The sequence below is a fragment of the Haliaeetus albicilla genome, chromosome 23 (assembly GCF_947461875.1).
Source record: "Haliaeetus albicilla chromosome 23, bHalAlb1.1, whole genome shotgun sequence".
NCBI lineage: Eukaryota > Metazoa > Chordata > Aves > Accipitriformes > Accipitridae > Haliaeetus > Haliaeetus albicilla.
In genome coordinates this window covers 24,664,955-24,675,756 of record NC_091505.1, presented here as the reverse complement: position 1 = coordinate 24,675,756, position 10,802 = coordinate 24,664,955, and the positions used below count along the sequence as shown (strand labels likewise).

The 10,802-nt window shown below is 57.5% G+C and overlaps 1 protein-coding gene across 1 annotated transcript; it reads left to right on the top strand.

Annotated features, from left to right (window-relative positions):
• The first annotated feature begins 1,815 nt into the window (after positions 1-1,815).
• ARR3 (arrestin 3) lies at positions 1,816-10,698 on the top strand. The gene is made up of 18 exons (XM_069811613.1): positions 1,816-1,903; positions 3,361-3,406; positions 3,971-4,001; positions 4,343-4,403; positions 4,793-4,837; positions 5,258-5,457; positions 5,568-5,627; positions 5,880-5,947; positions 6,218-6,353; positions 6,454-6,538; positions 6,664-6,736; positions 7,260-7,397; positions 7,913-7,996; positions 8,310-8,333; positions 8,436-8,488; positions 8,853-8,862; positions 9,842-9,844; positions 10,243-10,698. Exons 2-18 carry the CDS (start codon positions 3,390-3,392, stop codon positions 10,334-10,336), a joined length of 1,182 nt encoding a protein of 393 aa, XP_069667714.1. The 5' UTR covers positions 1,816-1,903; positions 3,361-3,389; the 3' UTR covers positions 10,337-10,698.
• Positions 10,699-10,802: the final 104 nt, after the last annotated feature.

The following is a 10,802-nucleotide window of genomic DNA, read 5'->3' as shown; positions in this document are numbered from 1 at the left end:
CGTCTCACCGCTGTTTTGGGGAGGGGAAATGTCTGCCCCCCCCCCCACCTGGGGAAGGTCTCCGTGGCTGAGTCCACCCCAGTCAGGATTAAACCAAGCTAAAGCCACCCGTATTGAAATCTGCTCTCCATCCTCGCCACGCTCCGCAGAGCCTACAGCCACAACAGCTCTTGTGAATGGCACCAGTCTCAGGAGCCTTATTAAGAGCCTAATGAAGAGCCACAAACAGAGAGCTCAGGATTAGGTGCCTCGGGCATGGCATTGGGGGTGGCCGCTCCGCCGTCCCCCCCAGCCAGGCAGCGGGCATCCAGGTGGAGCTGCCTCCTCCTCCTCTTCTTCCACCCACCAGCGGGAAGGTCACAGTTCACGTGTCCCCCTGACCTTGGCAGAAATAGCACCCGCTAATCTGCAAACTAAGCAGCTCTCTTGTGTGCAATTAAAGAGATCACAAGTCCTGGCCCCGGGCAACGTGTGCTGACAGCTAAAGCCCCAGGCTGGTGGGGCTGGCGTGCTGTGGTGGCTCCCAGTGGCTCATGATGGTTCCCAGTGGCTCATGATGGCTCCCAGTGGCTCCTGGTGTCCCACGGGGCCAGGGGCACATGTGGGCTGTGTTTGGGAGGAGTTGGTACCCAGGTGAGAAAGGTCGAGCTGATCCAAGGTGGTGGGATGAGGTTGCTGGCAGCTCTGAGGTGAAGGCACAGCAGAGAGCAGGGACATCCTGACCAAGTGCGTGCTCAAAGCAAAGGGTCTGGCCAAGCAAGCAAGGGCTTGATGGATTCTGGAGGTGAGGAAGATGAGTGGGGCCATGCTGGAGCAGTTTGCAGGCTGTCCTGGGCTGTTCCTGGGGTCTGTGCCCTGTCTCTAGGGCCAACCCAGGGGCAGCATCCTGCGAGCATCCCACAGCCATCCCTGTGGGAGAGGGATCCTGTGTGCCGGCTGCGACCGAGGAAGCGCTTCTTTCCTGGCCAGCCGTAAGGCAAATCCACTCTGCGCTTTCAACAGTTTTCTATATACAGCAGCAAACTGTGAATTAATGATGTGCTAATCAGGTCAGGTGAGGCCAGCCTGCGGTGTTATGAAATGTCGTGGGGCTGAGCAGATTGCCCGGCGGTGCTGGGGGACAGTGGCATGTCCATGTCCCACCACCAAGGGGTGGCTGGCCCTCCCCTGCTGCTTCGGGGGCAGCGAAGCCCAGCGTGGGAGCTGCTGCTGCAGCCCCGGACCTCGCATCTGCCTTCACCCCATCACCTTGTACATCAGCGGGCCCCGTGGCAAGGGTGTCCTGTGTGCCCCGGACCACAGCGGGTCACCTCTAGGTGACCGGCCACATGGGCATGTTGGCCATGCAGGAAGATGCCTGCACCTCCTGTCCATCTGTTAGCCATCCAGCAAAGTGCGTAAGGGAGGGATAAAACCCGGCAGGTCCCTCCTGCCCGTCTGCCATCTCCATCCACCCTCGTGCCCAGGGCTGGCCCAGCTCCACTTGCCATGGGAGCAGTTGTAGAGAGCATCACTGGGAGTTTGCGTCCCTGCCTGCACCCCTGCCCACCGGGAGCAGAGCTTCCACCTCAATTACCATCACTTTACTCCTAAGCCCGCTTTGCCAATCTCCGTAAGCTGCTTTCTCAGGGCTCTGGCAGCAGCCGTATTTATAGCCCACTCTTACTCATGAAGCGTCTTCCCCAATTAATAAACTAATAGGATTCTTCCCAAAAGTACCTCTTTCATGGTGCACACACACACACATGCACCCCCCCTGCCCCGTGGAGATCAGATGCCAGGGGAGGGACCGCCAGGGGGTATAAGAGGCTGCAAGACTGGGAGCAGCCCGTAGTGACTGGGTGGCAGTGGGACGTGCTGGGAGGGGAAGAGGAGAGCATCCGTCTGTCCATCCACCCGCCAGGTGAGTGCTGTCTGCTCTGCTGCCTGGGCCCTGCCAGTGCTTTGGGGCACGGATTCTGCTGGTTTGTAAAACACTTTGGGGCAGGGACGTTGGCGCTGGACTGTGGCTGGAAGGAGGGTGGTTTGGGGCTGAAAGGGGAAAAATGTGGCCAAAAGGGTTTCTGTGTGGCCGAGTCAGTGGGCATGGGTGGAGGGGTCAGGTAGCAGCATGGGAGAGCTTAGCCAAGCCAGGAGGGGTCCAAGTCCCTTCTCTGGGGCTTGGGAGATGCAGAGGAGGAGTTCAGCTCTTCTCTCCTCCACCTTTCATCGCCTCGTCCCCAACTCCTGGGCTCTGGAGAGGGCCGAGTCTGCAGCACCGCTCTGCTCCCACTCCCTTTGCACCTTCTCTTGCTGCTGCCCAAGAAACCCTGTGGGCAAGGATGCTCAAGCTTCACATCCCGTGGCACCTGAGGGAAGCAAAGATCCTGTGTTTGGGGCTAATCCCTTGTTTTCCCATGGGGAGGAGGATCATCTCCTCCCCCCCATATCAATTTCTTCCTTCTCCCCAGCATCCCTGCGGTTGCATAAAGAGGCAACTCTGCCCACATGCCCCTGGGGCTTAAAATCCTACCTGGCCTTAAGCTCTGCTAATGTCAGAGCTGCCTAACTTTAAGAAGCTGAGCTCATCCCATCTAATCTCCTGGTGAAATCAGCTGGTGATCAGTGCAATATTTACGGTTTAATTCTGGATGCCAGGCTTGAGCAAGCAAAACACAGGCAGCGCAGACGGGCAGGGCTGGGCAGCCCTGGACAGGCTCCCGGTGTGAAGACAGAGCTGCCAGCGCTGCCCTCCCAGAGCCAGCTCAGGGACGGGGACAGAGGGGCTGTGGGTCGGGGCCGTGCAACCCAAGACCCCCCTACCCACGGGGCGGTTAAGCTGCCCTCGACCTTTCTGCCTGTGGTTTCCTCGCTCTCCCGTGAGTGACAGAACAAAATGAGTCCCATTCCTGCCATTAAGTCATGACAGCCAATTTCACACAGGCAAGAAAAATTCATAAAATTGAAACTCCGTAAGCCCTTGTCTTCATTTTCTTGCCTTTCCCAGCCTTGAACTTGTTCCCTTGGGAGTCACCCTTGTGCTTCCTATTTTCTGAAGCGTGCCTGCCTGGGGCATCGCTCTCCCTTTTTCTCTTCCACCTCCTCTTGACCACCTTTTTGGCTGGGGGCAAGGGGCTTGCATGGCTCACCTGCCCCAGCAGGTCTCCAGATGCTACCACGTGCCTTGTGTGCCGCCCTGAAGCTGGGCAGCCCCAGCTGAATCCTGAGCGTCCGAGCTCTGTGAAGGCGAAATGCCCAGCAGTGCTGCAGCTCTGCAGTTCGTTGGGACATGAACGATTTTGTCCCGCTGGCTGGCAGTGGCCGGCGGCTGCCCCTTCCCCGCTGCCTCGCCCAGCGTGCCCCCTCCATCTCTCCCCGCAGATCCCTGCCTGCGCAGCCGCTGACTTAAAATGGCAGAAGGAGCAAAGTAAGTGCCTCTATTTTATTTTTTTTAAATTGGGATGGAGCAGGATGCTGCAGGGTAGGAGTGGGGGAGACCCAGTGCCCTGACCCTGGATGGGGCGAGAAAGTGAGCCCCCCCCCAGCTCCCCCCACCCACTGCCCCTGCGTGCAGGTATGTGAGCTCACTGTAGCAAGATGGACCGAGCTGTCATGGGGTCATTGAAGGGCCTTCTCTTTTCTTCTGCTTGTTGGTGCTTTCTCACTTGCCCTTAAGACACAGCTGGCTAATGCACCCCTCCTTGATGGTCGCACGCTGAGCTCAGGAGCATGACATCCCCTGGGGCAGTGAGACTGGGCAGGGGGGTTTGGGCTCCAAATTTGCAGGACACTGAATTCCCCAAGGCCAGGCCATCCTGTGCACGCTCTGGCGTAGCTCTTGGAGATGCAGCATGCTTTCAGGGAAGCCGTCACCTCCTTGCCCCACGAAGATGAACAGCCGCCCTCTCCCTCCCCACCCTGGGAGCGGGCTGTGCCGCATCCAGCCTGGTCCAGGGCATTCCCAACACGTCTGCCTGTGTTTCCTTCACAGGGTGTTCAAGAAGACCAGCCCCAACAGCAAGGTGAGTCCACGCACGCAGAGACGGGACTGTGTGCCCACATGCAGGCTGTGCTGGGGCTCCTCTGGGGTGTCTCTGCCCATGGGACGGGACACAGGCTGGCCCTTCCTTTTGAGATCTGGTTGATTCCTGCTATACCTGCCACGATGCCACCGCAAGGCTTGCTTTTCAAAGTAGAAATTAAAAAAACAAAACTATACGAACCCTTAAATGCAATGTCTGGTCCAACAGGCTAACAGGGTTAATGAGCCCCACGACACAACTCGGGGCTTGAAAATTTTGGCCAATTTAACGGCAAACACTAACTTGTTTCCTTCTTTCCTTTCACTGTGTGCTGCCTCCAGCTATCCATCTACTTGGGGAAGAGAGACTTTGTGGATCATGTGGAGTCAGTGGACTCCGTAGGTGAGTGGGGCCATGCCCGTGATGGAGGGGGAGGCATGGGGAGTGAGCGGCCAGAGAGACCAGTCCCTATGCTGGTGGCTGCTCATCTCTGCTTCCCTCCGGAGCAGGAGGAGCAAGGGCAGCTCCGGAGGAGCAAACATCCCGTTTTTCCTGCAAATACCCTTACAGAAAAATGGTGAGGAAAGGGACAAAGTCCCTTTGCAAAACAACTTGGCCAAGCTGCTGGTGGAGATGCTGGAGGAGGCACCGCCATCCCCCCGACTGGCAGCTTCCCTCAGTCACCTTCCCAGCTGATGAGCAGATTATTTGAATTTAAAAAGCGCTGTGTTTTTGCAAGGATCTTCCTGGGCAGCTGAACTCACCCTCCCTTCTTCTTTGTTTATTTGCAGATGGCATCTGCCTGATTGACCCAGAGTACCTAAAGGACAGAAAAGGTATTAATACAGAAAATCCCACGTTATAAGAGGAAGGGATGGAAACCAGTGCAAAGCTCACCAGAAACCTGGGACTGTAGTCAGGTTAAAGCTGCAATGGGTCATCTACAGCTTGTTGTATGTCAGGGCCACAGCAGCTGACCTGGAGGAGAAGGCTGCCTCTTTCTTCTCATCTATTCTGCCTGGGGCACCAGCTCTGAAGCTACCCGGGCCTTGCAGAAAGATGTGATGAATCTTGTTCACTTTATATTTAGTGTTTGAGGTCCAGGTCCTGATAACAGAGTCGTATTTCTGCTGAAGAGTTATTACAGTAGTTTTTCTTTCTTTCCTCTTTATTCAACCCCTTTTCCCCACCCCATGCCCTCCCTTTACCTCACCTTTCCCCTAACCCTGCTCCTCTCCATTTCCATCCGGCTTCAGTGTACGTGACGCTGACTTGCGCATTTCGCTATGGCCGAGATGACCTCGACGTTATCGGGTTGACCTTCAGGAAGGACCTCTATGTCCTGACCACCCAGATCTTCCCACCGGTGCCGGACCAGACACCCAAAACCCTCACTCCTTTGCAGGAGAAGCTGATGAAGAAGCTTGGGGAGAATGCCTACCCTTTCACCTTCGAGGTAAGGGCTGCTCAGCCCTTTCTGACCACACATCTCTGTGGTGTACACCAGGACTCATCTCTGGGCATGCTCTTAATTTACTTTTTTCTCTCTTTCCCTGTTCTGCCCAGATTGCCACCAACCTGCCCTGTTCAGTCACCCTCCAGCCAGGACCAGATGATGTGGGAAAGGTGAGCTGCTGTCCCCGAGCTGTGTCCCCCAGACCCATTCCCTCCTGGCAGGGGGTTAAGTTGTGGGGTGCCAAAAATGAGAGCTGCTTCTCTTTCATGGGGATGTGGCCCATGGGGTGAGGGTTGGGGAGGAAGGATGGCTGGAGTCGGGACCAGGATCTCCGGGGATGTGGTGGAGGAAGGAGAGGAATGAATCTAAACCTCAGGCAGCTCTGAGCCCCTCCTGCTTAGTGACCGTACATCTCCTCCCAGGCCTGTGGCGTGGACTTCGAGGTCAAAGGATTTTGTGCTGAAAATCTGGAGGAGAAAATTCACAAGAGGTATTTGAAGGGGATCCCTTTCCTTCCCCATGGCCAGCTCAGGGGTCGGGCTGAGGACCTGCTGTCAGCCTGTGCCACACTTGGATCGGGTACTTTGCCTGAAGGAGGGGCAGTGGTCCCCGTGTCAGAGCCCACCATGTCCTAAGAGCAGGCTGCAGCTTGCATCCTTTGGCTAGAGACCTTGTGATGTCCCCGAAGACAGCCGACGTGTCCCCCTCGAAGGCTGTGTTGACACGTCCCTACTGGGGGTGACCGCTTGTTGCCCCGCAGGAACTCGGTGCGCCTCATCATCCGCAAGATCCAGTTTGCACCCCTGGTGACGGGGCCAGCCCCAAAGTCGGAGACCACCCGGCAGTTCATGATGTCCGACAAGCCCCTGCACCTTGAAGCCTCCCTGGATAAGGAGGTCAGTACAGGAGCCATCGCCTGGCTTGTGCCACCACCTGTGTCCCCAGAGACGGGGACCAGGATGCCCAGTCGTGTAACCGAGCATCTTCCCACTGCAGATCTACTACCATGGAGACCCCATCAATGTGACCGTCAACATCAACAACACCACCAACAAGATTGTGAAAAAAATTAAGCTCTCAGGTGAGAGGAGGCAGCAGGGGCATGTCCCGGCACCCGCCACGTCCCAGCCTCCGGGTTGGAGATGGGGATTGTGCGCCCGTGCCTCTGCCATGTCACCAACGCTGCTCTCTCTTGTCTCTTCTCAGTTGATCAGATCACAGATGTGGTCCTCTATTCGCTGGATAAATACACGAAGACTGTGTGCACCGAGGAGATAAAGTAAGTAAAAAGGGACTGGGGGTGGCATGGCATCGCGGCCAGAAGGAGGAAGAGAAAGGAGGAGGGGGGGGAGAGTGATGGGGAGACGGAAGACAGTTTTACACCAGGCAGCAAAAATATCAGTGTTAGAAGAGCAGGTGCAGAGGAAGCAGAGGAGAGGGAAGGCTGTGGACACTGTGCCCCCCCAGCACAAGCTGGTGTTGGCTGGGGAGGTCCCTGGGGGAACGTGCGCAGCTGCCCCCCCGGCTGCTTCGTCTCCTTACTTTGCATCTCTGAGGCCAGCTGCAGCCTTTGTGCCCCTGAGAACCAGGCAGGCTGCAGCAGAGGCGAGGTGTAGGAAAAAGAAGTGGTTGTATAAAGGAACGAAAGGAGGAAACAGACCCAGGCAGCTGCGTGGGGAGGGCAGGGTAGGGGGGGTCTGGCTCTGCCTACGTGCCTGGTGCGATGCTGAGCATCCCCAGCGGGTGATGAGCACCCACCAGGCTGGTGTTGGCTCTGAGCTCTCCTCTCCCACCCCTTCCAGCGAGAACGTGGCAGCCAACTCCACCTTCTCCAAAACGTACTCCATCACCCCCACGCTCTCGGCCAACCGTGAGAAGCGAGGCCTTGCTCTCGATGGCAAGCTCAAGCACGAGGACACCAACCTGGCTTCCACCACCATGTAAGAGCCAGGCGGGCTCCCCCACTCCCCGCCACGGCAGGACCTATGCCTTCCCTCCTCTCCGGCCGCTTCCCAATACTCAGGATGCTCTGGGCTCCCATCAAGGTTCCCCCCCACCTCCTGTGCCTGAGCCCACCCTGTCCAGCTGGAAAATGTGGGGATTTTGTGACATGGCCACAGATCCACCTCTCCACCCCGTAAGAGAGCCGTAGCCTCCCAGTCCCACTCCAAAGCCCCTGTATCCCTCTGCAGAACTGCATTGGGTCTCATCTCGTGAGTAAATCCCAGCTCAGACAGCTCAAGTGGCCTCCAGAAACTGCTCTGTGGCTTCAGCCAAATGACCTGCCCTCCCCTCTCTTTTTACTGCCACGTTGTGTTGTCCTTTCTTGCTAAAACCCAGGGTACCCCACACAAAATGGGGCATGGAGACAGCCCTTGGAGCTGCTGTGGGGGAAGCGGATGGGGTCTGAGAGCAGCAGTGCCCACCTCACCACTCCACTCTTCCTTTCTCCTAGCCTGAGACCCGGCATGGACAAGGAGGTGCTGGGCATCCTGGTGTCCTACAAAGTGAAGGTCAACCTGGTGGTGTCCCGAGGAGGGTGAGGCTCTGTGGCCGCGGGGGGGTCGGGACCACCCCCTTGGGCCGTGCTGTGGGATCTTGTACCACCGGGCAGATGATGAAGGGACTCATGCCATGGATCCCCTTGTCCCTGCCCTGCTCCCCCAGGGCACGGGGCAGCCAGATACTGGGCTCCTGCCATGGATCCGTGCTCCCTGACTCCCCCCCCATCCCCATCGCCACTGCCCTTCAACCCTATTATAAATAATTTTCTACCTTATTATAAAGCAAAGTCTAACACCTCCCCTCCTCTGCATTGGCTGATTTCTGTTCCTTCTCTCCCACTGCTGCAGCATCCTGGGGGATCTCACTGCCAGGTAAGGGAGGAGCTGCCTGCAGGACCCAGTGCAGCATAGTGCCCAGTGCCCGCCCAGTGCGGCACTGGGCAGGTTTATTGAAAGAAGTGGTTTTCCTTCCAGTGATGTTGGAGTCGAGCTGCCTGTCATCCTGATGCACCCGAAGCCTGCGGACGGTAAGTAGCGCCTGGGATGCTGCCAGAAGACCTGGGAGGAAGAGGCAGTCCCTGTTCAGAGGGGAACTTGTAAAAGCACCGCTGATGCAGCTGCCCCCGTGCAAAGGGCCCTGCTCTGCCCCAGCATCCCTGGCTGTGGGATGGGCAGAGCTGCTCTGGCTGCATGGCAGCCACCCTCTCTCCGGGACCAGTGTGGGAGCAGCTCTTCTCCCTGTGGCACCTTGGGGGCCACCCATCCCAATGTCTCTCTTTCCAGAAAAACACTTGAGCATTAAGTTAGTTGAAACGCCCTTTCTCTATTAACCTGCATGTGTGTCTCTCTCAATCCTTGCCTCCCTGTGCTTTGCTTATCAATGGACTACAGATAAGCCAAGGTAAAGAGATGTTTCCTTATACCTCAAGCCAGTATTTCCTCTAACACATAAACCATACAGATCCATCACAGATGGATGTGATGCCCCATTCCAGCTTGAGATTACATCCTTGGATTAAATCATCCAGGCCTCGAAGTCCTGAGCCCCTGCGTCACAGCAGACAGCATGACACCCTCCATGGTGGCACAGGCAGCAGGAGCATTGTCACAGGCTGGGAGGATTCAAATGCTGGGCTCAGCACACGTTCTGCTGATTTCCAGGGCTTATTTTACAACTCCGCTTGCTGCAAACACAGCAGCCTCTCCTGCTGCAAGCCCAGACCTCGCCTTGTCCCTCGGAAGCAGCCAGCAGCGCTCTGTCTCCCAGTCGCAAGTGCCACCGCTGCACATAATGTCCCCTATGGCCTTGGTCCCCATCTGCCCCATGCTGCGGCCCCTTGGCTGCTGGAAGCAGCGCTGGTCACAGCCCTGTGCCCCTGCACGCTCCCCGTTGCCAGAGCCCTCTTCTCCTCCCACCACATGAGCTTATTCCAAGCTGAAGCCACAGCTGGGGTTGCTTCTCTCTGGGAAGCTGCAGCGTGCCAAACCCATTCCTGGCAGCCGTGCCTGGCAGCCACGGCCGCCAACCAGCCCCACAGCCGGCCCTGGCTTGCAAAGCCCCAAAAGGCTGTTTTTGTGTCTGGTTACACCCTGCCACGGGATGTGAGCGCTGGGATTTGGAGCCTGGAAACTCGGGCTGCAACTGCAAGGCTTTCACACCAAAGCCTATCAGTTTCCCAGCCCAGCGAGGATATTTAAACTTCCAGAGGAGGAAATCTCTTGGCCTGTCCCCACCATCGCTCCCTGTAGGTTTTGCCAAGTCTTTTCACATTCGCAAGCTTTTGGAATTGGTTTTGCTGACTCTTTTTTTTCCACTTTCTTCCCCCACTTTTCATTTTGTGGCTCTCCCTTGATGTCATCTGCCGCTTGCCTTTCGCAAGAAGGTAACTAATCTCTTTGTCTCCACTTTAATTTCTTTTCCTTCCCTTTTTTCCCTTGACAATGCAAAACAGCGTCTTTAAAAAAAAATGCCGAAAGTTGCAGTTGCTCTCGCCCAGCTCCTCCGGTCACGCACGCTCGCAGCCGAGCCAGCGATCTGTCCTGGATTTGTGTGCTTGGCTCAGGCTGTGGCTCGCAGTGACCCCACGCTACCTGACTGCTCCCTGCAGTGTGGGGGGTGATGGGGCTGGGGCCAGCACCAGCAGGATTTGCGCGCTGTCCCCTAGTTTGGGGGTTCAGCAGGGATTTCGCCCTTTTCGCTGCGGTGCATCCTGGGCAGCCGGACCATGGGCTCTCCGTGGCTGCCTTTCCCCGGCTCACCACGCTTTGCTCTCCCTTCCAGCGAGGAGGACATCGTCATCGAGGAATTCGCTCGCCAGAAACTCAAGGGGGAGAAAGACGACGAGGAGGAGGAGGCCAACAAAGAGGAAAGCTAACCTGGCTGCCTGTTCGCATGGACAGCCACCTGGTCCCAGGCGGCCTGGTTTGGGACGTAGATGCCCGTAGCGCGTTCCCTGCTGTACCGCACGCGGTGCAGACACCTCAGCCCTCTACGCACGGTGCGATGTATTCCCTTAGGGTACACCTTCCTCCCCCCCTCCCCGGGCTCCTCGCACGGATTCCAAGACCCCGGTTGCGGCGGAAAGCCCGACAGCCTGAAGGACGGTGCTCCCACCTCCTCGCACCCAGCGAGGGGACTGGGAGGGTGCCGTCGCCGGCGTGTTTGTCGTTTGCCTGCGTTACGCGATACTCTGTGACACCGTTATCAATAAACCCGCCCCAGCGGGCCCGGTGCAGGCTTCCGTGTCGTGGTACCGGGGAGCGAGGCCCACCCCGGGGCCGCGGGAGAGCCCGAAGCGGGCAGGCGGTGCTTCAAGCTGCCGCGGGCCTCGGCAGGAAGGC

Excerpts from the sequence above, each read along its gene's own strand:
- ARR3 (XM_069811613.1), top strand. Across the intron at positions 6,737-7,259 it reads GTGTGCACCGAGGAGATAAA|CGAGAACGTGGCAGCCAACT; the intron begins GTAAGTAAAAAG and ends CACCCCTTCCAG. Across the intron at positions 8,334-8,435 it reads CTGGGGGATCTCACTGCCAG|TGATGTTGGAGTCGAGCTGC; the intron begins GTAAGGGAGGAG and ends TTTTCCTTCCAG.